Source organism: Colletotrichum lupini, chromosome 3 (genome assembly GCF_023278565.1).
Source record: "Colletotrichum lupini chromosome 3, complete sequence".
Classification (NCBI taxonomy): domain Eukaryota; kingdom Fungi; phylum Ascomycota; class Sordariomycetes; order Glomerellales; family Glomerellaceae; genus Colletotrichum; species Colletotrichum lupini.
This window is the reverse complement of record NC_064676.1, coordinates 265,127-292,533: the sequence shown is the minus strand read 5'-3', so window position 1 is coordinate 292,533 and position 27,407 is coordinate 265,127. Positions and strand designations below refer to the sequence as shown.

The window sequence follows — 27,407 nt, the reverse complement described above, 5'->3', positions numbered from 1 at the left end:
CTCAACAGACGGCTTACCTCGCTAAGTAGAATGCATAAGTACTATAGTGAATTACCTAGGTAGAAGAGTCAAACAACTCCTGAGCCTCTTGAAGCTTTCATCTTCTCCTCGCCATGTCTTCGAAGCCAACTCTGATGGTTCTCGGCCCTCACGCAAAGGGGTCTCGAGGGGTGAAGTCGTATTGACTTCCGTCAATCAAGAAGTTGACGGTTTGCGTGATGACGCCCCATGCCGGGTGAGCCATTCCGCCGCGCAGTAGCATCCCCGCGTTGTTGGGATCAAGATCTTGATTCCCCCCGTTGTTGACCGTGGCGCCACCCTATCATCACGTCAGCTTCTCACCATCGAAACCCGGCATTCGGAAACAGAAACTCACCGTCAGGATCAAGTTCAGCCCCCGCGTGGCGAGGTACCCATCATCAAACAACATCCTGCTCCAACGCTGGAACCTCTCGAAGAAAGTCTGGTCGGCCGGCAACTGGTCGCTCGGCAGGTCCGTCTCGGCCCCGACGTACCAGAGCTCCTCGTCGGGACACCCGAACCCGTCCCGCGTCGACGCCGTGTTCTCCACGCGCCACGCCTGCCCGGGCTGCGCGTCCGTGTCGTACCCGTGGAACACCTGCACCGACTGGATCCCGACGCGCGTGCGCCCGTCCACGTGCGCGATCCAGTTGGTCCTCTCGTTGACGTGGAAGTGGAACACGACGAAGCGCTCCTCGTTGCCCTCCGAGTTGTCCCGGAACCTGTTCAGCTCGGAGCCCGTCGGGACGCCGGGCGTGTCGCCGATCCAGTAGGCCAGCTCGAGCATCGGACCGCCCTGGGCGTTGACGTGCTGCCAGCGCGCGTAGTGCAGGCTGAGCTCGTTGTTTAGGATGCCCTCGAGGATCGCGGACATGTCCGGCCGGCCGGCGCCGATGTTTTGGAGCCAGGTTATATGGCGGGACGCGAGCGTCGAGAGCTGTAGATGTTAGCATGGAATCGAGGAGGGATATCAGATTAGGAAGCTTCACTTACGTTCTTGGATTTCCTTGACAGATCCCTCTCCTCCCGCTTGGTCACCGTAAGGAGCTGACAGAACGTGGTCTCCGTCCTTGCCGCCCGCCTCAACCCGGGCCCGGCATCAATGGGGTTCATAAAGACATATCGCATCAGGGCGTTCGGGTCCATCCCCTCGTGATTCGCGTAGTACGTCCTGATGTTACCAGACTGCAGCTCCGTATCGTACGCCCCGGCAAATATCTCATCGTACACCAGGCTCAGGGGCTCCAGCATCGACTGGGACGCCGTGAGCAGCAGAGCGCCGAACAGGACCATCCTCGTGAACCGATCCTCTTCGCAGTCCGTGGCCCTGCCGTGAAGAGACCGGTACTCAGCGGCCTCGCGCTTGAGGTCGCGCTTGAGGTCGCGCTTGGTGAAAGTGTTGCCGAACATGTTGCCCTCGGACGGGTTCAGGATGGTCGCCGGGCACGTCGGGTTCTCCATGTACCCCTCGAGAAGAAGCTGGAACTCCTTATTCTGCTTCCCTCCAAAGGGGTCGTCGTCGCCGCGCGGGACGATGGGCTTGGGCGGCTCGCAGCAGTACGCCCTCGCGCCGCCAAAGCAGCCGTTCTCGGCGTTCATGCCGCCCACCTCGGTCGCCAGCTTGATCTGGCCGGCCGGGCAGCTGTCCTCGCAGATGAAGTCCTGGCTGAACCGCGGCGGGCTGCCCTTCTTCACCCAGTCGCACTTTGAAAAGTCTGACGGTTTGGGCTCCTGGCAGCAGTAGTGCTTCGTGCCCGATATGCACGGCTGCTCGCCTCCCGCGGCGAGCCTGGACGAGAAGATCTTGTTCGGGTAGTCGGACGGGCAGTCCTGGTTGCACGTCGGCGCCTCGCCCACCCACTTGCACATCCCGTAGGACGCGGTGGCCGCCACGTTGGTGCAGCACGCGGCCTGGTGGGAGAAGTTGCAGCCGACGCGCAGCGAGCCGACCTTGACCTCGCCGTCCTCGCACCCGGGCTTGCAGACGCCGCTGTTCCTGTGCCCGCGCCACTCGCAGGTGGGCATCGGCTGGTCGGCGGGGCAGCAGAGCTTGTCGACGCCGCCGTCGAGGCAGTTCTCGCCGTTGAGCATGATCTCCTTGTGGCCGTTGCGCTGCACCGTCTTGAAGCCGGCCGGGCAGTCCTGGTAGCAGCCCGACCACCGGCACAGCTCCGCGACCTTGGGCGGCTCGGTGGAGGGCAAGGCCGGCACGAACTTGGGCGGGTCCATGACCTTGCGGCCGACGGCGGACGTCAGGGCCTTGATGTTGGTTCCGTCCTTGTCGTCCTGGCTCATGGCCCAGACCATGACGCCAGGGATGCACTGCCCGCGGATGATGTTGGACTTGAGCCTCCACGTCGCCAGGTCGTCGAACGTCGTCCACTGATCGCCCCACGTCACGGACTTGACGGCAGCCTCGCGGTGCAGCGTGGGCGTGAGGCTATTCTTGCTTACGATGTCGGCGATCTCGGGGTGCAGCAGCACGCCAGTCGTGCCGGAGCACTCGCCTGCGTTGCCTCCGGAGCTAACAACGCATCCGGGGGTGTTACACCCGGCGTTCTGGAGCGTGAAACTTCGGCTGTAGAAGGACATGCCGAAGGTGACCTTTTCCGGCTTGATGTCGTTCCGCCACAGCAGGTCGAGCGCGTCTTGGATCTCAGTCATGTTGGTATGTGAGTTGGCGTAAGGGCCGGTCCACTTGTTGTCGATATCCCAGGATCCGTGGATATCGTAGCTCATGATATTGAACCAGTCGACATGCTTCTCAAGGTTCTTGATATCGAAGTGCTGTAGGTACCAGAAACTCGACGGCAGAGTCAGGGACACAGACTTCTTTTGGTCACCGCTGTGCATCCTGTCGGCCAGGGACTTCATGAAGGTGACAAAGTTCTTGAAGTCTGCTCCCTTTCCAAAGCGGTCGTCGGCAACTGGATACTCCCTGTCACACACCCAGAGGTCAGCATTATATCCTGGAGTGCTGTGGCTTGGCGACTTACCAGTCAATGTCAATACCATCAAACCCATACTTGTTCATCAACTTGATGAGAGAGTCAATGAACTTCTTGGTCCCATCGGTCGAGCCAGCCATGTCACTGAAGGTGGACTGCGTTGGGCCGGGGTCATTGAAAGCCCACCCGCCGACGGCGATCCAGATCTTGATATCCGGCTGGATCAGTTTGATGGCGCTTATTCTTTGCATGAAATCCGCCGTCTGCGAGTCGCCAGCCTTGATCTCAAAGGTACTAGGGTCAATCGTCGCGAAAGAGAAGATGATGTCGGTGTAATATCCGAATGGGATTTCCTCTGGCAGCATACCGTAGCAAGGACGGTTGGTCGTAGACCAGGCCTCGTAGTAGCCGATCACACGGGTGATAGGTGTATCGTTGACGGCGCATGATGGCCGCTAGATACAGCAAAATTGACAATGATCAGCCCGTTGTTCGAAGACAGAACTCATTCAATGTCTATGAGTTCAAAAGTTGTGAACCCACCTTGACAGTCTCATCACCACAGAAGTCCTTTGTAGTACCGCAGAAGCCAAACTTGCTGCAGCAGACGTTGAGAGGGCATGTTTCGGCCTTGCTCCATTTCGGGTCATCCCATCCTGGGTTGCAGTCTGCCTTGAAGTCGCATGTACTGACACAATCCGTACTAGACAGCGCCAATTACATCAGTTACTGCGTTGACAAAGCGTCTGCAAGCTTTCTACCAGCAGCAAAGGGCTCCCACTTACCCGCAATAATTAGGGCCCGTACCACAGACTCCGTACTTGGAACAGCATCCAATGGGACATAGCTGTGTGGCGCTACATTCAGGGGCTTGCTGAAGAGACAGCTGCAAGAAAGAAACAAAAGAAAAGAGAATGAGCAGAAATTTGGCCATAATGAAGGAGCCAAGCTAGAAGCAATGACAGAAGTGTCAGTAAAGAATAATCTACTAGACCAAAGTATGGCGGGTTGAGTTGCGCATCGATCAGACTTTAGATATCTATCGAAACAAGCTCTTTGATGCTATAGTCGATCCATCACCTCGTCGCATGTCAAATCTCATAGGCAAAACTCGGGGTTGAGAGCCAAGAGTCATTAAACCGCAGGCCCGAATCAATCTGACATCTAGTCCCTGGCCCCTGGCCCCCGCGTCTTGCTGCCTCTGCCTCTTGGGGGCAGAAACGCAGGTTCAAATTGCCTCAATGGAAGATCATGTACGCATGGGGAGTGGGCTCCGAGAGTCCCTTGCCGTCGACTCCGCCGACATGTCTCTCTCGGATACCCAAAGCGGCCCTAGGGCTGACAACGTTGCAGTCTACAAGGTGTTTTGGTTCCGAAGGACCATCAACCCGGTCTCGCATTCACCATTCGATCAGGAATAAGACCGATAATTGCGGAGACGAAAATGGTAATTAGAAATATGCATAAGCACAAGGTAACGGGTCCCCGATCACCGATCCCTGTCCGCATCCACTTCCGATGCGGCCCTGGCCGTCCCACGGGACGATCCTGCACGCGATTCCTTGCATTCTCGCTGAATCGCCAAGCAGGCACCATCGTCTCTCTATCATGAGAGCTCAATTTTCAACACTCACCTGCCGCTTTCAGGCACAAAATTGCCTCTTGTCTTACCATGCGGACTTCAGGAGTCCAATTTGCCAAGGGCGGCTCGCCAAGGGACTGATGGTCCAGCCTTCTCGGCACTTACAACTTCTTGGACATTGGATAGAAGCCTGACCCAGCTTGTGAGGCAAGAGATGACAGAATTAGTCAACGCAAAATTATACTACATGAGTGGGGAAAGGGAGCAGTTGATATCATCTGCAGTCATATCGTCAGCGGCATGGTTAGAAACTTGCGATCTGAACTGAAGACTTGACCTTGGTCTTGTCGTATCCAGCTCAGAGCCGTTCGGCCTTCTCGTCCTTTTCTCATCCACTCCAGTCTTCACCTACAGTCACTCGTTACAGCACCAGCGAGACGTCATGTCTTTTTCAAACACACGTCGCCTCGCGAGCGCCCTCTTCGCCCTATGTCTGAGCTCTGTTGCCGTTGAGTCCAGAGGTGTCCCCCAGTCCCTCGCGCAGAGACAGACTGCCACTGGCTTCCAGCTCGCCGCTCAAGGCACCCTCTCTGGCTTTGGTCTCACTTCCGCCTGCGAGACGGTACTCTACCAGACGATCAACTGCGATGTCTACGTCCGCAACCTCGGCGAGAAGGTATACCACGGGACGCCCGGAGATAAGGCCTTCACGGACACGGTCTGCTCTGCCACTTGTTCGACTGCCTTGTCCACAGCTCGTCGGCGCATCGCGGGCTCTTGCGCCTCCACGCCTGAGCTGTTCCAGGGATATCCGGTGCTGTCTCTCATCGACTCCGTCACCTCTGGATGGAACGAGACTTGCTTAAAGGATACCGACGGTGCATACTGCAATGGTGAGCGATAGGGCAAAACGGCCTCTGAGAACCTCCCATACGCTACCAGACTTTGTGTTGACACAATATGACGCAGCTAAGATCGAGGCCTTTGATGACGTCGAGGACCTCGCTGATATGCCCAAGGATCAGCTTTGCTCCTTCTGTTACGGAGAGAAGCTCCGGCTCATGCAGCGGTCTCCCTATTCCGCTTACGATAGCTTGCACGCCGAGAGGCTGCTTTACATCAACGAAAGTAAGTGCCCAAGCCCGACTTACGACTGAGATTCTCTGCCAGCATCTTACCAAGACCCTGTTACAGACTGTGGAGGGGCTACTACACCTACAGAGCCCCAACCACCCGTCATAAGCCCCAATGGTACTGTGCCAGATAGCTGCGTTACGGGAGTCAAATACACTGTTCAAAACGGCGACACTTGCAACAGCATTGCAAAGGCAAAATCCATCGTAAGTGCAACATGGCGAGACGGAATAGTGATGATGGGCGACAGCATGATGCTAACGAGTCTTTCGACTTCAGTCTGCGGCAAGTCTGTACTACATCAACCCAAGTCTCCTAGACTGCGACGCTCCTCAGGCCGGCTTGGAGCTCTGTCTCCCCCTGACTTGCGAAACCACGTACGAGGCCAAGGAGAAAGACGACTGCGTCGCCATCGGGGTGGACCAGGCGACCACATGGCAGAACATCATCAAGTGGAACGGCGGCCTGAACGACCGGTGCTCCAACATCTGGTCCTCCAAGACCTCGCCTCCGTACTGGGGCAACATAATCTGTGTCAGCGCGCCCGGCGGACTTCCCGACGGTGGCCCTGGTTCCGGTAACGGAACCGACACGGGCAACGGAGGCATCGGGGGTCCCGGTGGTTCCGGCGATGGCTACGCTGACACCAGGGTTGACCCGCCTACCACTGGCACAGTCGCTCAGGGTACCACAGATCTATGTGGTCAATACGTCCAGGCCCAGGAGGGTGCGACTTGCTCGACAATCATTGCCGGCAATGCTGTGACTATCAACCTGTTCCTGAAGGCTAACCCCTCCTTGCGCAATGCCGAAAGCTGCTCGCAGTACTTGCGCGTTGGGCTTTGGTACTGTCTTCACCCAGTCAGAGACTTTGACCAGACTGCCTGAACTGGATCACATGAGGCGGATTAGGGCAGCTTTCTTCTGGCCTTTGGTGCTATTATACTTTCTACTACTTGGCAGGAAAGAGGTGGTCCTCCCGCATAACACCGTTTCTGTTTACATTTTACGTCAATCGTTAGCTTCATATTCATAGATCTGTGTAATCAATATGTCTTGGCCTTGAATCTGTTAGAATCTGCTTTCCGTGATCTTAAATCTGGTATGAGATATTCAAAGACCTTGATTCGAGCCCACGTGGTGCGTGTGAAATGTACCCTATTCGGCAGCATTATCGCTCGTTTCTGGCCCGTATCAGTTGATACATTGAGAGTCTCTTAGTTACGTCTGATTTTCCTTCATTCCAGAGACTCCAAGATTCATCAGGTTCGATGGGTCCCTCGGTTACGTGCATGAATCCCTGTCTCTTGGCAGAGGAAGCCTAATGCGACCGTAAGCACCCCTCGCATGGCCACCAAAATAGTCTATCTTGGCAATGCAACGTATTGAACAAAATATCTTTTCAGCCTGAACTCGCCTCGGGACGACCCTCGGCTGCCCTGAGTCGCCACCAATATATGCATGTAGGCAAGAATCCTATAGACCAACTGTCTAGAAGTTGTGGCTCCTAATACAACGCTTACTGGCTAGATACAGAAATCTCACGCCGTTGCGGAGATGAAGTCAGCATTGTGCCTTGGCCGGAGAGGAGTCGGAAATTGCAGTCTTGGTCGGGTTCGTTTAGTTCTATGCGGTACGAGCCTCACAGGATTGACCGCAATCATGTCACGTTCGCTGAATCGAGTCTTGCATGGGTGTCCAGACTTTGGGGACTTTTGGTTGAAAAGACGAACCGAATCAGTTTACTATCATGATGTTGTATATTTATATGTCGTATCATGGTCTATCTTACATCCATCGAGCTTCCCCTTGTCATCAGCCTAACGATCAAGTAGACTTGACTGAGCAAACTCGTACCAGACAGCAGACTTCCTGTTTCCAAGATGAAGTTCATGCTCCAGTCAAGCCTTGTTGCCCAGCTCCTGTGCCTCGGCGCTGTCGCTCAGTGGGCCGAGCCACCACCCTCGACCGCGGACCCGGGCACCATCACGGACTGCACCTGGTGGTTTGTCGCTGGCGCATCTGATACCTGCGAGCGAGTGACTGCCACGTACGGCATCACTCAGGCTCAGCTTGTTGCATACGTAAGTCTACTCCCTACAATATAGCATCATGTCTCGAGATAGAATTATGTCGATCAAGCCAAGTTGAACTTCTGGAAATCAATGCTATTTGACGATTGCTAACACTCATCCTCACCAGAACCCCATCCTGTCTGCCTCCTGTACCTTCATCGCTGGCAACTCGTACTGCATCGAGCAAAATTGGGGAGCGGCGCCCGCGCCCCCTTCCACTACCGCTCCCGGTGTTCCTACGACGTTGACAACCACCACCAGAGCTTCCACCACCACAACGACTCCCGGGAATGGCGTGACCACTCCTACACCGATCCAGCCTGGCATGGTGTCCAACTGCAACAAGTTCTACTTTGTCGCGTCTGGGGTCACCTGCAGCAAGGTCCTCAGCGACGCGAACATCAGTCTCGCCGACTTTGCCAAGTGGAACCCCAACGTCGGCGCCGAATGTACGGGCATGTGGGCCGAAGTCAACGTCTGCGTCGGCGTCATCGGCGGAACCACGCCCACGACGCCGCCAACAACCACCAGTAAACCCGTAACTACCACCACCACCACCCCGGGCAACGGCATCCAGACGCCGCAGCCGACGCAACCGGGCATGGTGACCAACTGCAACAAGTTCCACTGGATTGCCCAGGGCGTCACCTGCAGCCAGGTCCTCAGCTACAACGGCATCAGCCTCGCCGACTTCGCCAAGTGGAACACGGGCGTGGGCGCCGACTGCAGCGGCATGTGGGCCGAGGTGAACGTGTGCGTCGGCGTCATTGGGGGCGCCACCACACCGCCGACCACCACGACGAAGCCTCCGGTCACCACCACGGCCCCCGGCAACGGCGTGACTACGCCCCAGCCTACGCAGCCGGGAATGGTGACCAACTGCAAGAAGTTCCACTATGTGTCCGAGGGCAACACGTGCGATCAGATCATCAGCTACAACGGCATCACTCTCGCCAACTTCGTCAAGTGGAACACGGGCGTGGGCGCGACCTGTCAAAACATGTGGGCCAAGACCTACGTCTGCGTTGGTGTTTAAACAGCGAACTGCGCTACCTAGGCCTTCCGGGTCGTAATTTCTATTCTATGTACATACTTTCTGGGCGGATTAGAGAAGTTATTTTGCACAGGCGTGTCAAGGAGGGGGAAACTATATAATTCATCTTTCTATACAATAAAGCATCACATGATTCTGAAGATAAGATTCAATGATTTGACTTTTTTGGAGCAAACAGGGTCTCGATCTGCTCCGTGTCGTTAATGAAATTTTACGGGACGTTCTTTGTCGTGCCGGGAGAAATCATCTTACAAGCTCCATCATTACGTGAGATTTGATGCTCACTGAATTCCTCCAGTAAACCACCTGAGATAGAGTGCATCCAACAGTGCGATCAAGTCTAATTTATGTACTGAAGCAGTTGATCTCTACCTGATGAACAGGATTACCTCGGAGAAATATGTACATGAATACGCGATATTTCTCTATCGAAAAGGAATAACACTAGAAGACCATCTCAAATGGTGCCAAAAACAGCAAGACTATCGTAAGCCTTTCCAGTACCATCAAATATGACGTTGCTCTCGCAAGAGGAACCCAGGACGGCGTTGGAAATCCACGCAGCCTCCCAGTAATTTAGACCGGTTGCAGAGGGAATCTTCTTGAGGGTATCCGCAACCATGGTGATGTACTCAGTCTGGCCTGCCGTGCTCAGCGGGATGCTAAGCTGGTCCGATGGGAACGTGTAATCGGGCGACGTGCACTTGGTCGGCCAGTTCGTCTCGACGACCTGAACCTCCTTGCTGTACTGCGTCGCGAGGCCACTGAGAGCTGTCTCGAGGGCAGAGAATGTCGCCTTCGAGCTCCAGAAGGGGTAGAAGGACACCGCGATTACGTCCCAGTCGGCAGTGGTGAACTTGCCAGTCTTGACGAGCATGTCGTAGTACCAGTCCTGCAGGTCGGCGTCGTAGCCGTGGGCAAGGTGCGTGACAATCTTCGTAGTCGAACCCAAGGCAGAGGCGCGAATGGCAGCCGAACCAGCGTGCAGCAGGCGGGCGAGGTTCTCGGGCTGATCGTACTTTCCCGTGGGCCAGAGGATACCTCCGTCAATCTCGTTACCGATGGTGATCATCTCGGGGTAGAGCCCGGCGGCGGCGAACGCCGCGCACACCTCGGCGGTGTAGTTGGTGACCTGGGCCTCGAGGGCGTCAATGGCCGTGGGCCAGCCGGTCGGGATGTCCTGGAGACCCGGGTTCGTGAAGCCGTCGCTGTAGTGCAGGTTGAGGCCGAACATGAGCCCCGATGCGTTGGCCCTCTTGGCGAGCTCGAGGTTGTACGAGATGCCGTAGTCGCCTTCGACGGTCCAGACTCGCTGGCGGACCATGTTCACGCCGGCGTCGACGAGGATCTCCTCCAGGGGTTTCGCGACGCCTTGGGCGTTCTTGTAGGTGACGCCCTTGTCACGCTCCTCCACGATGGTGGATGACCAGTCGATTCCATGGTACTTGAGGTTCGCCGCGGCTGCGGGAACGGATTGTTGGTTAGGGGTCGTATTCGTAGATGCAAGGGGGGGTTCAACAGAGCAACCTACCAGCTGAGCCAGCAGCCAATGCCGTGAGGAAGAGAGCTTTCATCATGGTTTCGATTTGGTAACGACCGACAAGTTACAGATGCATCGAAGATTGGCGGCTGGGCCGATCGTTTTGTTTTTGAGCCAGCGACTATTCCACAGCGGCATGCCGTCCCCTTTCGATCCTACTCCGACATGTAATTGCTTGGTTCATTTCAACAGCGCCTCGGCATGGCTAGCCTAGTTGCGGATCAACGATTTTGACAGGGAGCAGCAGCGTTGTTGGCGGTAGCTGTCAATGTGTCATCTGATGGTCCAGCCCGATGAAAGGGGCTGAACTGGGGGCAACCCGAAGGGATCCCGGACGCGAGCGCACATCGGCACGGCAGATGCGGCGCCTGTCAAATTTCAGGGACGGTTCATTTATTGGGTTGACGCAATTCGTACGATTGGAGCCAGTGTTGGTGGGGTCTGTTTAACGTTAATGGGCTTAGAACTTTGCTAGACGCACAGCCGTTTGTTTGAAGTAAGCAAGGGCCGCTTATCTTTGAGATGTTGTGGATATCGAACTTCGGGTGAACGATTAGCAACAACCATGGGACGGATGATTGATGCATAAAGCATACCTGAACAATCAAGAACCTTTAGTTGGAGGCCGAGTTTCCCTCACTGAAGCTTGAGGTATAACCATCACAGAACCACTGCGTCTCAACTTCAACCGTAGGTGTGTGCTGCTTCAGCAAGTCCGAGATGCGCGACTGGAGTAGGCGATGTGCAACATTAGTTGGAGAACCAGTATTGTCTGGAATCGTTGGCTTGTCTTGATGACTTGTGTCACCTTCGGAGGCGAGGTTCGATTGACTTGCGAGGGCAAGTGAGTCAATGTGTGCTTTGGCGGCCTGGATGCGCTCTAGTTGTGACGCACTATCTGGCACTTGAGTTCTCACGAGCTGGGTAGTTCCCTTCGCTAGTACCGTAAGAACTTCGAGAACCTTTTCTTTGTCTGTAACTTCATCCTTGATATCCTCGGCTATAAAGTTCAGACCGCCCGTCACAAGATCTGGCTGGCCCCGCAAGGAATGGGCGATGAACACGCCCTTGAAGTCTTCTTGTTGATAGCTCTTCAACACTTGCTGGAGGAGGAAGAAGCCATAGTTATCATTATCGGGCATCTCGTCAGAAAGTATCTGAAGAGCCTGTACTACCCGAGGCCTGAGCACCGATCTGGCCTTATCCTTCTCTCCACGTAACGCATGGAGTGCGGCTAGGAGTGCCGTTAAAGAGTCGTCGAAATTATTTGATTCCTCTTGGACGAGTTTGGCCAATGCTTCGAGGTTTTCTTCGTCTTTTCCCTTTCCTTGGTTCGAGAAATAATGGTTCGCAAGAGCCGAGGTGGCGTTAGACCGCGCAACGTAGGCGTTGCGGCCACCCACGTTGGCGAGTTGGTCTCGACTCTCAGTCCAAAGACGTAGGGCTTCGCTCACGGGCTCTTTTTCATCCAGTGTGATTCCGAACTTATACGCGGCGAGGCCAAGGTCGAAGAGGAGCACTCCTCGGGCTTCTTCTTCCTCGTATTGCGCATCTAAATTAGAAGACTCGGCATGGCGTTCTTCTTGCGTGGTGGACTTCTGCGTGGCGGCGTACATCGTGTCGACCATCTTCTTTAGAAGCTCTGGATCGCTTTTCGTGGTTTTGAACATGCTTGAAGCGAGAGCGTCGTGTTCAAAGTCCCTCGCTATCTTCTTCAGGATTTCAATCATCCTACTTTCACCGCCTTCTGCAGCAATCATGGTCTTCAGCAATTGTGCAGCCTCGGTTACATCTGGGGACATGAGTTTTGCCTTCAGAAGTCCCAGTTGTCCGGCGATTGCCTGTTCAGTGTCATCGCTTTGAGACGCCACCAAGTAGTGCTTTGCCGCAGTGGCCATCTTCTGCGTCTCATAGTTGTACCTGCCCAGCAATAAGTGCAAGCCGACGATCTCCTTTGAATCTGGCTTTGGCGTAGTCTTCTCCGATTCGGCTTCCTTCAGAGCAAGCTCGACTTGTTCGATGGCCTGCTCCAACTGCTCCCGATTATAGTAGGTCATGCCTAGGCCGTGGTAACACCGCCAGCTTGGGTTTTCAAGTTGAGCGGCTTTCTGATAAAGCGATAGAGCTTGATCGGGATTGTTCCCCACCCAAGAGGATGCCTCAGCGAGTCTTTCATACCAAAGTGAATCAAGGTCTGCGTCTGACAGTCCGAGGATATCTTGGCACCATTTGCTGGCAACGTCCCAGTCGATCTCGTCGCTAGAGCCAGCGGATGAAGATGGAGATGATGAGCCCTCTTGATTCGCGTCATCTCCATCGGGGTCTGGGACATCTGGAAGCTTCTCAATCTTGTCCTTGTCCTGTTCAATACTCCTGTCAGTATCCCATGCTCAAAGGCTTCATGCCACATTTCCCAGGCAGACTTACCGCGGCCATGAACTCCTTCAGCCACCGGCAAGCGCTTGGTACATTCCAGCTCCTTTCTCTTAGGAACCCTCGTACCACCATATGAACGAACTCTTTGAGATATCCTCTTGCGGGGTATCGTGCACGCTCCATCTTGGCACGCCATGGCTTATCGAGCTTCCGAACGACTGTTGGATCGGTTAACCACTTCTGAACGTCTGTCATCTCGTCTGCCCACCAATAAACCTCTCCGAGAGATGCTCGATGCCGTTTGAAGACCGCGTCGTCTTTGAAAAGGTTATACAGATTACTTCCCATCTCGGCCCTTTCGTTTGTTGTCAATTCTCCCTTGCCCTCGTCTTCGAGTAGTCGAAGTTGGCCCAGGTGGTAGGGAAGCCAACAGACGAGGTACTCTCCAATGGTTTTCGTCTCCTCCTGGGGATTGCCTTTCAGGTAGTTGAATGCCCGAGTCACAATCGTCTGGTTAGCCTCAAACTCGTCCACTGAAATAATACGCTGACTGCTGTTGTGCAGAGCGTTTGAGTTGTTGAAATCAAATTTGAACTTGTCCCGGATCGCCATATCTGCAAGATCCCAGAGAAAGTGCCCACAAAGCTCTTGATCGACATTGTTGATAGTGATGGTCATGCTGATCGTAGGGCGGTCTTTGGAGTTGGCCGAGCGGTTCGAAAGTTCTCTCTGCTTCTGCAAATACTCTACAACACCGTCTTGAGGGAAGACACTACCATCTTCGATCATCAAGACAGCGGAGTACTTATTCTTGATAACGTACTCGAGAGACGTGAGAGATTCTATGCCTGAAAATAGCCTCTTTATTACGCCTGATGTCAGTTTCTGCATACTAGCCAAGAGCATACCTTAGGGTGCTTACCATGGCGGACTCAAGTTGTTCCAAGGTAAGATAGTAGTGGCTGTACAAGGCCCATTTAAGCATTTCGTTTAGCTCGATGATTTCATCAGCTGTCAATGACCGCTGGAGATCGTTGATCGCCGCCTCGAAACTGCTCATTGACTGATCAAGCATACGGTCTAACTCTTCAACAGTAGCCATACGTGTGCTCAGGAGACGTATGACTCCGTCTAGCTGAGGCTGGAATGTCGAGTATCTTCCGTTCACATTCTGTGGAAGCTTCTCAAGAATCTTGTCTCTAGCCTTTTGCTGTTGCGAATTGGTCCCGGCGTTTGGAAGCACACCCTGCTTGTTCAAAGACTCAATGATGACGAGCCGCATATCCTGCTCGTTCTCCTTCTCCATTTGAATTTTCAACGCATCGTCGAAGTTTGGTTGGTACGCAGTCTTCAGCTTGGCGTCTGTGCCGCTCACCAAGATGCGCACTCGCCGAGCCGGCTTCTCTTTCGACCGAGAACCGAAGATAAACTCAAGGAGCATCTTCAACTGATCTTGATGAAGATTCTCAATTCCATCGAACACCAGGTAGTATGTAGCTCCTGATCCAGGTGCTCCAATTTTGAGGTCTGACCACAGCTTCTCCAAGTTCTCGGTGCTCGATGAGCGACGGAATGCGGCAGGCCCAGCGTCACACGCCTTGTTCAAGGCTTTTCGTACCGTGGCATCGACGCGAGCAATTTGGAAAGCCATGTACTTCAGCGCTGTCTGTACGGGGTTTTTGTCATTTTCGGACTTCTTCGTGCTGACTGGGAAGAAGTAGTGGGCAACATAGATGCGGCCCTTTTGCTCTTCGAGGCGTTTGGTGATGAGAGCAGTGACAGATGTCTTTCCGGATGATTCAGGACCGGACACAACCAATACATCTTTATCGTTTGATGCTGTCCATGAGGTGTACGCTTCATGAGTCCAGATCCACGAACCTGTGCCGTTGAAACATTTGTCCGAGATTGTGGTAACTGTCTGCGTGGTGTTGGTGTCGAGCCGGACAGTTGACGGCACGCCAAGATTATCGCGAATCTTGGTCAGTGTCTTCGTGCGATCAGCGTCGTCTGTCAGAGACTGGACGCCCTTGTGGGTCTCTTGCGCAGCCCTTTGCGTTTCTACAACCACCGCAAGCGTGACAGTTCCTTCAACATCGCGCTGTCCCTGCAGAGCCCCTTTAAATGCTGCCATGGCACTAGCCAAGTCTGTATCGCTGTCGAAAATGGACTTGACCCGTTGGAAGACTCGGTCACGTCTGCGGCCCTGGCGATGCTTGACGACATGAGCGCAAACCTCAACAAAGCGTATCAGAACCAGATTGATCTGGTTGATCAGCAAGCGATCGACGCTGTCCATGGACTGATAGATCTGGAACTGAGACAGCGCCGACGACACTTCGCTAAAGACTTGATCGACGGCATCGTTGTAGCCTTTGATAGCCTGAGGGATGTCGAACACGAATGAGAGCGCACTGGCTGTGATATTGCTTGCCACGGCCGGGATCGGGATCTGGTTGCATCAGCGGTCAAGTCGGGCAAAAATGAAACTCGCTGAGACTCACAAATGAAGAGGCCTGTGAGGCAGCTCCCACGAGCATTTTGAGGTACTTGAGAGAACTTAGGCCGACACTCTTAGCTGTTTCCCAGCTGTCTTCCGGACTCGGGCTCGTATTGACTTTGCCGCTGTTCTCAATCTGCTTCTGCACGTCTTCGAAGCTCTTCAGCTCGCCCTTGTTAAGCGACTCGCCGCATATTTCCCGGAAATGCTCGGCTGCGGCTGCCCAGATCTCATCCATGGACCTGTCTCCATTGGCGATTTTCTTGCCCGACGAATCTGATGCTTCTTGTTCCCTCATCGTGGCGCGACTCTTTGAAGACAATACTTGAGAAGAAGATAATGAAGCAGCGATGAATGAAGAAACTTGCCCCGCCAGATAGCTTTACTCTGGCGGTGTCTCCGAAAGCACTGGTGCTTACACGACTGTTGATGCTGGCGTGAATACCTCCAAAACGAGTCAAGAAGACAAAATATCCGTGCCAATTCTGATTACTATAGTACTTCAGTACTTATGTAAACAATATTGCGGTCGGGCAGATGTTATGAGCGCGTGGGCGGAGAACTCAGCAACAATTCTCGCTAGCGATCCTGCAGCCTGATCCGACGTTACAGGCAGCACCATTTGCCTCGTCTTCGCAGCTAATGGTGGGGTGTACGGCAGACTGCAAGAGGCACTCCGCCAAAACCGTTCTTTCCAATAGACCTACGGCCACCGTAAATTTTAAGCATTAATAGCGCGACTTTCTCGTACGTATAAATAAATATTATAATAAATCCCGTATATTATTACAAGGAATTGCTTATGACTATAGGCAGCAGTAGTTACGTAAGGGCAGTTATGCCGCCCAGCAAAAGTGGGGCAGCTAGGGGGCATATCCTCCCTACCAATTTCCACTACTAATCAATTTCCCTTTCTTCTTAACTAACCTAATATTCCTTAAGTAAGGTAAGTAATCCGCTTACGCCCTTATAGTTACTTATTAGCGATTGTATTTCGCCTTATTATACTTTATACCCTTTTCTACTTTACTTTTATTATTATTACCTAATTATATACGTAATTATAAGTGCAATATTCGCGATTTACTAATTAGAAATATTAATTAGGTATAATTAGGCAATTTTATGCGCAATTACTAGTGCAATTTTTATTAATTAGTAATTATGCTTCTTCTTAGGCTAATATACGCGCAATTATAAGTATAATTACGCGTATATACCTATTTATAATTCAATTCTTTTTATTTACTTTTTTCTTTAGTATTAACTATTTACGTATATATACTAATAATTTCGTATAGGACACTCCCTTTCTTAATAATCGCGTATGCCGTATAATACTTATAATAAGCGCTTAATATAGCGTTTCGGCCCGTATTAAGGGTATATAGCTCCCGACGGTCCCCGTATACTAACCTACGTAGTACCCTAACGACCTTATATCTTATAAAATAACCTCTTACTTCTTTACTAATACGTATATTTCTATATAACAGCTTTTTTATTATACGGATTCTTACGTTATTTATAGGCTCTTTGTCTTCCTTTTTAAAGACTTTCTACTAGATCTATAACCTTAGTATTATATAAGTTAGTATATACTACCCTATACTATTTAATATTATTATACTAACCTATATAATCTAGCCCTAGCGTTAGATTAAGCTTAACCCTAAGATTACTAAGAATGGCCGTTATATGCCCCCGGATATTACTATAACTCGTACTTAGGCTACTAATACTATTTAAACGACTATATACGGTAACGCTAAGACTAGTGCCGAGTCGTGCGCCCGTTATAAAGCTAGTAAAGGTATTTTCGCTAATTATATTATTTTTATAAGTAAGGGCTGCTCTAGTTATAACTATATATTTACTATATATAAGTATATGCTCGTTACGCCTCCCGTTATTACTCGTACGTTACCCTATACTACTTTATATCTATTTATAGTTTATTAACGGTTCGTACTAGCTCGTAATACGCTTACTAAGGTCGTTAAGCGCGGTCGTAACTATAAGGGCTATAATAAAGTCCGTATCGGCGCTCTATTTAAGTCTTTAGGTACTATCCCCGCTATATACCTCCGTACGATAGTAGAAGCTCTTAAATAGGTAGCTAAGTAGGCTAAAGATAATAAAGAGGGTATATATAATAGTATATAGGATTATAAGGAGCGTTATTAACTTATATAGACTCTAAGTAAGGAGTAATTAATTTAATATTTTTATACGGCATAGTATAGGAGTTTATATAGGTATATATTAGGATATAGTATAATTAGGCTTAATACCCGGGTAATAAGGCCCTTACGGAGTCGTAAGGTACTTACTAGCTATAAGCTAGAGTATACGCGCTTAGTTTAGCCCGTAAGAGGCCGTAACTAACCGTATAAAGGCTCTCCCTAAAGTTTAACGTTTTTAGTAAAATTATAGAACTTTTATTTATCGTATATTATCGTTATATACTTTTCTATCCTTTTTAGCGTTATAGATCCCCGTAAGCGTCTATATTTCTATATATATACTTATAAGACCTTATAAACAAAAGGATACCCCTATATATCGTTATAATTATATATAAATATTTACCCCTTACTTAAAATTTCTTTCTTAGTTTCTTATTTTATATATTACTACTTTCTTAGAATAGTACGACCGCGTATTAATTTTTTACTATATCGAACGATAATTATTATAAAGTTAGAGAGTAATTAGACCTATAATATAATTATTATATATATTTTTATAGTTTCTAGTACTAGAATTATAAAGCGAACTTTCGAACGTTAACTTACGAAATAGGACTTATAACGAGAAGAGCGTACGGTTTTTTCTAAGGATCTATTGATTCGTATTTAAGAATTATTCTTTTAATAATGCTTAAACGATAAAGATATCCTTTTTTAACTCTAGTCTAAAGGATTTATAATTACGGCTATAGGATTATTAATACTTCGTCGATAGAATTAGCTTTAGTAATAATAAATACTAAAATAGCTCGTAATTATACGATAACGATTAGAAGAGTTCTTTTTTAGTATACTAGAGGTTACTCGCCGTACTAAAGGGTACAGTAAAGAGTATTTTTATATATAGGTTCGCTAATAAGCTTATATTATTAGCCGAGATAAACTATACCTTATATATCGCAAAACCTTTCTATAATAAGTTTAAGATCGGTTAAGTAAAATAAGGTACCGTTATAAAGGGTTTACGACTCCTAGACTAAATTATATTTAGTCTTTAGATACGTAAGATAAGCTTCTACCATTTAGATTTAAGATCTATATTAGTATTAATACTTATTCGCAGTTTATTATATAGTTTTATATAGGGGTTTTTACCTATACGTCCCGGAATATACTTATATAATATCTTACCGTTATTTAATAACGGGGATTTACGTTATTACGAGTTCGTTTAGACCGAGGGAAAGAAACCGTTCTTACGTCTAGTGTTTATTACTACTTTTTATAACACCGTTTAATAGCAAAAAGTCTAATTATATTCCGTAATTACTAGATCTTTAGCAAAAGTATCCATAACGTTAAGATTAAGAGTTAGTAGAATCGTCTTTATTAAAATAGATTAGTATATTAGCGGGTAAGTAATATATATCTTAGTATATATAAGTATACTTACGTTTATAGGAATACTTCTAACTACTTAAGTTCTAAGGGCTATTCTATATAAATATACTCTCTAACTAGATTGTACTTCTATTTACGTATATACTACTGATTCGTTCTGATTTTATTAACTTCGTATAAATTTGGAACTCTTATCGAATTCGTCGTTAAAAAGGTCGCCCTCACGTTATTTCTAGTTAGCTATAGTAACTATACTATTAACTTATGTTACGAACCGTATAAGACTTTATATAGCCGATTAACTAAGACTAAGTTCAATAACTATTAAACGCTATTTAGAATAGTAATAATCTAGACGCATATTTTCCTTAAGCTACCTTATAGATTTGTACCTTAATTATTAAGGGCTCCTTAACTATATTAGCTAAAAGTACGAAGTTTAGCGAGGCTAATTATCCTTATTTTAAAGCGTATTAATATCTTCGTATTCGTTTAAAGTAATATATACGTAATAAGCTCTAACTAGAAGTTATTTTACTTAGTAAACTATAGGGTAGTATTATATAGGTTAAGTAGAGATTAGAAGACTTTAGAATTGATCTTAGAGCATTGGATAGCTTCGTAATTACGAGCGATACTAAGGACGAAGAGGAATTATAAATATAATTATAGTTTACTCTAAACTATTTACTAACGAGAATGCTCGTTTCTATCCTTGTAATGTACTAGGTTATTTACTATCGTGAACTTTATTTTCTTATTGAACTACTATAATCTCGTCTTTCTTATCGTTTTTATCGTTTTTAACCTTTTTTTTAGCCTTTACCTCCTTCTTAACGATCTTCTTTTTTTACTTAACTAATAATTCCTCCTTAATCTTTATTATTAGTTTAATACTAATACTTATTAAAAGCCGTGTTTTCGGAACATTTCTATACGTTATTTTGCCTAAAGTTTTAGTTATAATTAGCTTTATATAACCTTTTCCCTTCTTTACTAGCTAAGGTTTAATAACTAGCGACTTAATTCTAGTTTAAGAAATAATAGAAAGTTAGTAATTATCTTTTTTATATAAGATCGTAGCTTTAGAGAGGAATCTCTCTAAACTTATAGCTTCGTACGCTACTTTATAGTACTCTAAGATATCGCAAGGATTTTTTATATTAATTAGAAATACTATCTACTCTATTAAAAGAATTTATTAGTTTATTATAAAATATTAAATAATAGATCGTATTATATCTTAATATAAAGTAAACGTCGAGAAGTAATTAAACTAAACTTTCTTAATAAACTTCTTAATAACTTAGACGTTAGTATAAGTCGTTATTTAGAAACTATTAAGTTCGTTCTTAAAAAAGGATACGTTATATAATATAATAGAGATATTAATTATTAGCGATTACTTTAGCTCCTTTTTCGTTTACTAAACACTTCGTTCCCGCTCCTTTAAGCCTATAAAAAGAGATTTTATTAATATTAAGGCTTGTACGTTTATACGTTCTTATTATATAAAAAGGGCAGAGCTTATACGAGTATTATTATCGATCGGTCGTTTCGGAATAGCTTTACGAGGAGGTATTATAAAGTCGATTAGTTTAGTAACGTTTTATATAGAGACTAGAAGTTATTATAGATCTATACTATAATGTCTATAAGCGAGCTATTAGTTTAATAACTTACGTAAAGAGTGATTTTTACCTATAAGAGGGCAAAAAGCAGTAGTTACTTTTATAATAAAGTTATAAAGAGAAGAAAAACTTTTATATCGGGGTACGATATTGCGCGATTTTATATACTGCCGTACGGTCTAATATATTATAAAATTAAAGTATTTCTTAAGCCGTAAATCTCTATAACTCCTATTTATAGGTTACTACACTAGTCTAGACCCTATCCTGGGTAGTGGGGTGACCGTAAAATACGATTTCTGCTTTGACACATGAAAAAAGTGTTTTGGCGGAGTGCCTCTTGCAGTCTGCCGTAGGGTGATTACTTTACCATACAAGGGTTTTCAGTCGAGTACGAGCTACCACATCAAATTGCGGCTGAACCGACATGGGTACAAAGCTACCGAATAGCCGCTATATGCGTCGAATCATTTCCTTCTGCACTAACGAGTGTCTGATTACTGTGTCACATGAGTTGTTGGGAAAAGGTCCAGAGCTACTCAATGGGTTGATCTGATGTCAGCTTACTTGCCCACTGCGTTCTAGCTTGGTCACTCGATGAGGAATTTGAAGCCGCTCTTATGTAATTGTCGACACATTCGAGACTAAGGCTGAAGACAACACCTCAGACCAACGATACTGCTGTTGAGCTCCTGTCGCTTTCAACCTCTTTGTCCCTCTTCTTCAAGATGCAGAAATAGAATATAGCCATCGTGCCCAATGTCAACAAAACCGCGGCGAGTACGTAAATCCAAAAAAGACTTGACAGTATTCCACCTTTTCCTTGCTTGGGAAGGTCGAAGAAGTCCATAGAGAAAAATGCCTGACAGAGATCAACCCGACATTCATATTCATTTGGGAAATCGAATCACGCACCGTTGCGAAAGAAGCAGGTAGGAAGATCATCCCTAGCACCGCGATTGATTTCATGATGCTGCCGTCCCGTCGGGTCATTTTGGCAACATCTAGGTTGACTCGCGATATCTCTTGGTTCGTCTTCGCATCGCTACGACCAATTTGGCTGATTTCCTACTCGAAAGAGATGAGCGAATAGTCCGTCGCAGTGAAGAACTACAGACTGTGATCAACTTACAAGCTGAGTTGCCAAGCTGAACCCATCCATTATGTGTGAACATTCTCTGATGTATTCATCATACTCATCAACTAGCTCTTGCAGCCTGTTTCTGATTCGCTCTCCTGTGAGAAAGAACTGTAGTCTTTGCTCTTCTCTGTATGTGCTGTTGAAAGGACCACGAGGTGCAAACTCGACACGGTTGAGATCTTCGACGTGAGAAATCATTTTGAGTAGCTGTCTTCTCCAATTGCTCAGGCCAACTCTGAGACGACTTATTTGCTGCCAGAGCTTGGCGGTCGGAAGACTTTCTTCGTCTGGAAAAGTACAAGGTGAAACGAGACCCTTATCCTCAGTGAGGGTGGTTGAACCAGACGAAGTTGACATGCCCTGCTGAAGGTGATGGGCACCGAATGGACTGGACATGGCTTTCTCATCATCATTGAGTGTTTCCATCTCATTACGGACGCTCGCTGAAGTTTTCACAGCGGGCTTCATGAAGGTAATGCGATCGATCCGTCGTCCTAGTTGCTCCAGCTTTTCTCGGACGAGCTCGATTTGTCTGTCTCGTTCGACATCTGCAAAGATGGTCGGTAACATCATTGGATGAAACACCGGGGTATCTGAGTTTCTTAGTCGACTAGTGATAATATCGGCCAAGGTCATGCGATCGTCGTACATGTCTGGCTTCTTGAGATCACATCCGAACAAGACAGCATTCGTAGTCAAAGTGCTGGGCATAAAAGTCACGGATAAAGCCATGTCTCCTGGCCACGATGCTGTCGTCCTGCAGAGGTATACTATCTTTGGTGAGTTACCTAATACCGGCTATCTCATCGTTCAGATTGGCACGTACCGAGCGATTTCTGCTTGGAATCATTCAAGTTCCATCCAAAATTCATCTGAGAAAACATGCAGCTCGTGTTACGATTGATCGTCCTCACGATACCACTGTGCACGAGGAAGCGTCGCTGAACCTTTGAAAAGATTTGGTATGACCAGGGTAGTGTCGAAAGAGCGGACGGATCATGTTCCCAAGGAAATTCCGCCCGACCCCCTAATATTAGATTCAGTCTGCTAGATTCGGGGAACCGTCGCCCCGACCGATCCTATAAATCAACGATATTAGTTCTGTCTGGCTACCGTAAGGCAGTGAGAATATGATCGGGAAGTTTTACCGTCTCTAACCATTGTTTCCAGTGTGCACACGTCTTCATTGTCCAGGACTCTGCATGGTCAAGAGCCTTCTTGATGTCAGAACGTGAACTATTTGCTCATCAAAAGTCGGCTCATGGAGAATTCATCCCACATTATCTTGTCGTTCGGTTGAGATCAGCTGACTTTCTGTCGGTTCAAAGTCAAGCACCTCAAGATCTTCCTCGAATATTTTCGGATCACGGCATAGCCATGACATGGCGACTGGTAAGTTGGGTCGGACGAAGCTTCAAGTATTGAATCAAACTTAAGCGAGCTTTCGGGTAGTTCATGAGAAATAGACTGATGGTTGAGATCACGAGAGACATCAAGTAGAAGGTGCATGTGAGGTAATTAGGTCACAGAGATCAGTTTTAACCTCGAACCCTGAGATGAGCAGTAAGATTCCCCGGACTACATCCCATCAGGCCAAGTCTGAGTACCTACCTCGGGAAGAGCTAAGTTCACCGTCAGCATGATCTGGTTTCAATAATCCGGCAAAATTTCCAAAGGTTTACCCCGCTCGAAAGGCGCCTCGCGTTGAGCATTGTCGGGATGCTCCGGTTGGCGAGGAACGGTGTGCGTCGGCAGGCTCGTTCCCCATCTCCCGAGAAGTGCGGGCCGTTCTGGTTTGGATTTGGGAAAATGGCTGCCACCGTTGTGCAGCTCTTTCTTGATACCAAATCAGCCAAGCAGAACGCCCAACGTGGTAGAATGGAACATCATGCCTACATTCGGGGCTGTGCGTGGGTCTGCATATGCACTGAGTGCATGCATGCAACTTAGGCATCGGTGGGCACATCCTGGCTGGGAGGTTCGCCTTGAACAGTAGCGTGATTATCACCCATGCTTCACTGGCAAAAATATCGTTCGGTAAGTTTTCAGCCTCTTGAGGTTCGCATATGTACTTATTTAATAGTGAGAGGATCACGCGTATTGTCAGTCCACGTAGTTAGGTCTGTTATGTCCAGTCCCAGTGGCTTTTCCACTTTGAGATCAAAACGCCTCGTCTGAGGTCAATGTTTTGTAGGCAGTATGTGCACTCAAACTTTGCCTATACAGTATGGTAGTCAGAGCCGTTTGAACAAAGCTCTGGCGCAAATTGTTGGAGACGGCAACTTTGCAATCCATGGGGTTAGTTCTCTCAACCTTCGCATGCCTTCCTTTCATAATATACTAACAAACACATAGTATGTTGATAACCAATGGTACTTCCAGACCTCGAGGTTATTGAGTTCCGTGAGTTAACAATGAATCGTTTGAGATGTTCCAAATAATAACTATAATATAGGCTGAAATCGCAGTAGTAAAAGTTAAGATAAAGGGTCATGCAAGTAGGAGGAGATAAAGGTAGAATAGATTATATCGAATTAGAAGTCTAATTCGACCGCGGCATATAGCCGACTACACAGGGGCTAATTAGGGGCCCTATTTAGGATTATTATAACTAGCCTAACCTATAGTTAGAACCTCCTTTTTATACTTATTATATAAATATTTATATAATTTAATTAATCTCTTTATTAACTATAGTTCGAACTAAATATTTTATAATAAGGATATTAATACTAATTAATAATTAAATTTTATTATTATAAATTAATAAAATATCTTATTATATAAAAAAGATAACCTTTTAATATTATACGGGATAGGAGATTTATACTAATTAACTTTATAAAAATAAATAAAAAGGGGCGATTTTTAAATACTATACGGAATTAAGTAATCGTAGCCCTTTATTATTTATAAGAGGTCGACGTTTATTATATTAAACTACGTTAATTGATAGGATTACTTAAGTAATTAGCCTTTTACTATCGCCTTAAGTAGCTTTTTTATTAAATAACTTTTTTATAACCGGCCCGTAATTAAAAATTAACTAGTTAAATTAGTAAAAAGAAATACTTATAAAATAACTACTTATTTAATTAATTAGTATAACGGACGAGCTCGTTAATATAATATAAAAAAGTATTATATAATTAAAAAAAGAGATCTTTAAATATAAATATTTTTAATAAATATGATAAGAAACTATATAGGAGTTATAAAGCTAAGAAATTTATAATATATAAAAAGGTCTATTATTATAAAGATCTTATAAATACGACTTTAAATTTATAATTTAAATAATTTCTTCGTAGCCCTTTTAATTACTCTCTAAGTATTATTTAAGAATATAATATAAGGGACGGTTTAATAAAAGAGGAGGGGATTTAAAAGTCTTAATAATATTAAGTTAAAAGTATTACGGATTTTAAAAATTAATTTAAAAAAAAGGCGGCTATTTTAAAGTAATCCTATAACCTTTTATTATAATTATTATTAACTTAAAAAAAGGCTAAGAAGACGAGGATTTAAAAAAAAAAAGACTTTTTTAGAATATTATTAAAAGGCTTCTTTTTATATTAGTTCCTAGTACGAAATTATTAATTTTAAAAAATTAACTAAGTAATAAAAGGGATTATTAATGAATAATAATTATTTAATTATAATTAGAATACGAAAAAAACTATTTAAAAAATATAAAATAGGGTATAGAGAAGTAGTAAGAGAAAAGACTTTTAAAGTATTTAGCCTAATTAAGTATAAGTAATAAGGGGGTATTTTTAATAAGTCCTTAACGTTTATAATTTTATAAAAAAGAGGGCTTAGCTTTACTAATTATACTTAATAGCTTATATAGCTCTTTTATAAGTTACTTAGCGTTTATTTTTAACTATTTTTATAAAATACTATTTTTAAAAAAATAAGTTAAAGAAAGAAGTTATTTAAAAATTATAAAAAGTACGAGGCTTAAAAAACTAAAAGTATATAGAATAATAAAAAATTAATAATTAATAAAAATCCTAAAACTAATTATTATATTTTTTTATAATAATATAAACGTTTATTATTATTATTAAAAAAAGGAACTATTAAAACTTATTTCTTTATATTAAATAAAAAAGAGGATCTTAATAAGTATAATAGTTAGTAGTTTAAAAAGGTAATAATAATTATTAAAAATAGTAAAAACGAGAGTAGTAGCGAGATAGTAAAAAGAAATAAGAATTTCTTAGACCTTAATAAATTCGTTAAGTAATAAAAATATAGATTTATTATAACTAGTATATAGATTAAATATATTCTTATTAAAATTAAATACGCTAACGATTATTAATATAAATACGAGCTAAAATACGACTCTTAATAAATTAGGGTAAGGGAAAAAAAGGAAAAACCCGATTTTAAATAGAATCCTAATCCCTTATAAATAAGTAAATATTAACCCGGATTATTAGGGGACGTAAATATATAAAGTTATAAATTAGCTTAATAATAAGTAAATTAACGTAGTATTAATCTATTTAACTAAAGTTTATAAAAAAAAGGGGTTATAGGGGTAACCCCTATTTTATAAAATTATGAATAACTTTAGTTATTAATTAGATAAATAGTTTATAAATATAAGCTTAGGAATTATAAAAATAGTTAATAAATTCCTTTACGGACGAGGAGTATTATTAATATAATTATAATTATAAAAATTATACGAAATCTTAGTAATAACGATTATAAAAGAGGAATTTATATTATAAAACTAAGTATAAGTCGATAGGGCGTATAATCGTTTTAACGAATTTAAAAAAAGAGTAAATAACGTAAATTTCCTTTTTATAATTATTAATGGTAATCTATTATTATAAAAAGATATATAAAAGTAAAATATAATACTAAAAATACGATAATTAACGATTTTACTTATTTTAATTTTTAGTTCGTTACTATTATTAATACGAAATTCGGTATTAATTAGTTAATATAAAAAGAAATAAATAATTTAAAGTTATTAATAATACGTAATAACGCAGGGATCGTATATAAATACTAAAAATATAATAATAAATACGAAGTAATTTATAAACTTTAAAAAGATCTTTTTAAAAAAGAAATTATACTCTAGGGGGAAGTATAAGGTTTTATAAAAAACCTTAATAATATTTTATAATTATTATAAAAAGGTAAGGATTAGGGAATATTAGTACTATTCGGTAATTAATATTGTCTTTATAAATTAAGCCTTTAATTATTATTATAAAGTAGTACGTAATCTTAATTAAAATAACTTTTTTAATATAATTAATATAATCCGAAACCGCTTTAAAACTTATAATAAGAACCTAAAGCTCTTATTTAAATTATAAGTAATTTCTTTTATATTTATAATTAGGATAATAGAGGGTAAATTATAAATAAAGATTTTTAAAAAGCTTATTAATTAAATTAATAAGCTAATAAAAACCTAGCTAAATAAGGGAATTAATAAATAAAAAGTTAAATATTTTTATACCGTAGTTTAGTACGTATTAAAAATTCAAAATAACCGTATACTAAGTACTTAAAAACTATAAAACGCTTTATTTAAGGCTAAGATCTAGCTTTAATATTAAAATAAAAATACCGTACTAAACCTATTTTTAAATATATAACGGCCCTTATTAATAATATTAAGTTAATTAAACGTATAATAAGAAAAGAAAAGAGGCTAGATATAGTAATCGCTAATAAAAAGGCCTAGATTCGTTAAATAAGTAAAGATTTAACTCGTAAATAGGGTAATAAAAAAAGTAATATTATATTTATAAAAAGGATAGATATTAGT

General features: G+C 44.8%; 7 protein-coding genes across 7 annotated transcripts; 3 read left to right on the top strand and 4 right to left on the bottom strand.

Annotated features, from left to right (window-relative positions):
- Positions 1–148: 148 nt before the first annotated feature.
- CLUP02_04805 (glycosylhydrolase family 18-9) lies at positions 149–3,903 on the bottom strand (the record flags this gene model as incomplete). The annotated part of the gene is made up of 6 exons (XM_049283815.1): positions 149–319; positions 377–958; positions 1,015–2,959; positions 3,018–3,424; positions 3,513–3,672; positions 3,755–3,903. 6 exons carry the CDS (start codon positions 3,901–3,903, stop codon positions 149–151), a joined length of 3,414 nt encoding a protein of 1,137 aa, XP_049140958.1.
- A 1,090-nt stretch (positions 3,904–4,993) lies between these two features.
- CLUP02_04804 (uncharacterized protein) lies at positions 4,994–6,573 on the top strand (the record flags this gene model as incomplete). The annotated part of the gene is made up of 4 exons (XM_049283814.1): positions 4,994–5,444; positions 5,521–5,679; positions 5,722–5,891; positions 5,965–6,573. 4 exons carry the CDS (start codon positions 4,994–4,996, stop codon positions 6,571–6,573), a joined length of 1,389 nt encoding a protein of 462 aa, XP_049140957.1.
- Positions 6,574–7,568: 995 nt separating this feature from the next.
- CLUP02_04803 (LysM domain-containing protein) lies at positions 7,569–8,796 on the top strand (the record flags this gene model as incomplete). Its single annotated transcript, XM_049283813.1, has 2 exons — positions 7,569–7,769; positions 7,888–8,796. 2 exons carry the CDS (start codon positions 7,569–7,571, stop codon positions 8,794–8,796), a joined length of 1,110 nt encoding a protein of 369 aa, XP_049140956.1.
- A 475-nt stretch (positions 8,797–9,271) lies between these two features.
- CLUP02_04802 (arabinogalactan endo-1,4-beta-galactosidase) lies at positions 9,272–10,391 on the bottom strand (the record flags this gene model as incomplete). Its single annotated transcript, XM_049283812.1, has 2 exons — positions 9,272–10,275; positions 10,346–10,391. 2 exons carry the CDS (start codon positions 10,389–10,391, stop codon positions 9,272–9,274), a joined length of 1,050 nt encoding a protein of 349 aa, XP_049140955.1.
- Positions 10,392–10,968: 577 nt separating this feature from the next.
- On the bottom strand, positions 10,969–15,528 carry CLUP02_04801 (uncharacterized protein; the record flags this gene model as incomplete). Its single annotated transcript, XM_049283811.1, has 4 exons — positions 10,969–12,714; positions 12,782–13,591; positions 13,653–15,182; positions 15,235–15,528. The coding sequence occupies 4 exons, from the start codon at positions 15,526–15,528 to the stop codon at positions 10,969–10,971; spliced, it is 4,380 nt and encodes a 1,459-aa protein (XP_049140954.1).
- Positions 15,529–21,118: 5,590 nt separating this feature from the next.
- Positions 21,119–22,979, bottom strand: CLUP02_04800 (uncharacterized protein; the record flags this gene model as incomplete). The annotated part of the gene is made up of 4 exons (XM_049283810.1): positions 21,119–21,316; positions 21,370–21,522; positions 21,587–22,369; positions 22,932–22,979. The coding sequence occupies 4 exons, from the start codon at positions 22,977–22,979 to the stop codon at positions 21,119–21,121; spliced, it is 1,182 nt and encodes a 393-aa protein (XP_049140953.1).
- Positions 22,980–23,151: 172 nt separating this feature from the next.
- Positions 23,152–24,007, top strand: CLUP02_04799 (uncharacterized protein; the record flags this gene model as incomplete). The annotated part of the gene is made up of 5 exons (XM_049283809.1): positions 23,152–23,198; positions 23,272–23,501; positions 23,546–23,632; positions 23,790–23,893; positions 23,951–24,007. The coding sequence occupies 5 exons, from the start codon at positions 23,152–23,154 to the stop codon at positions 24,005–24,007; spliced, it is 525 nt and encodes a 174-aa protein (XP_049140952.1).
- Between the last annotated feature and the right edge of the window lie 3,400 nt (positions 24,008–27,407).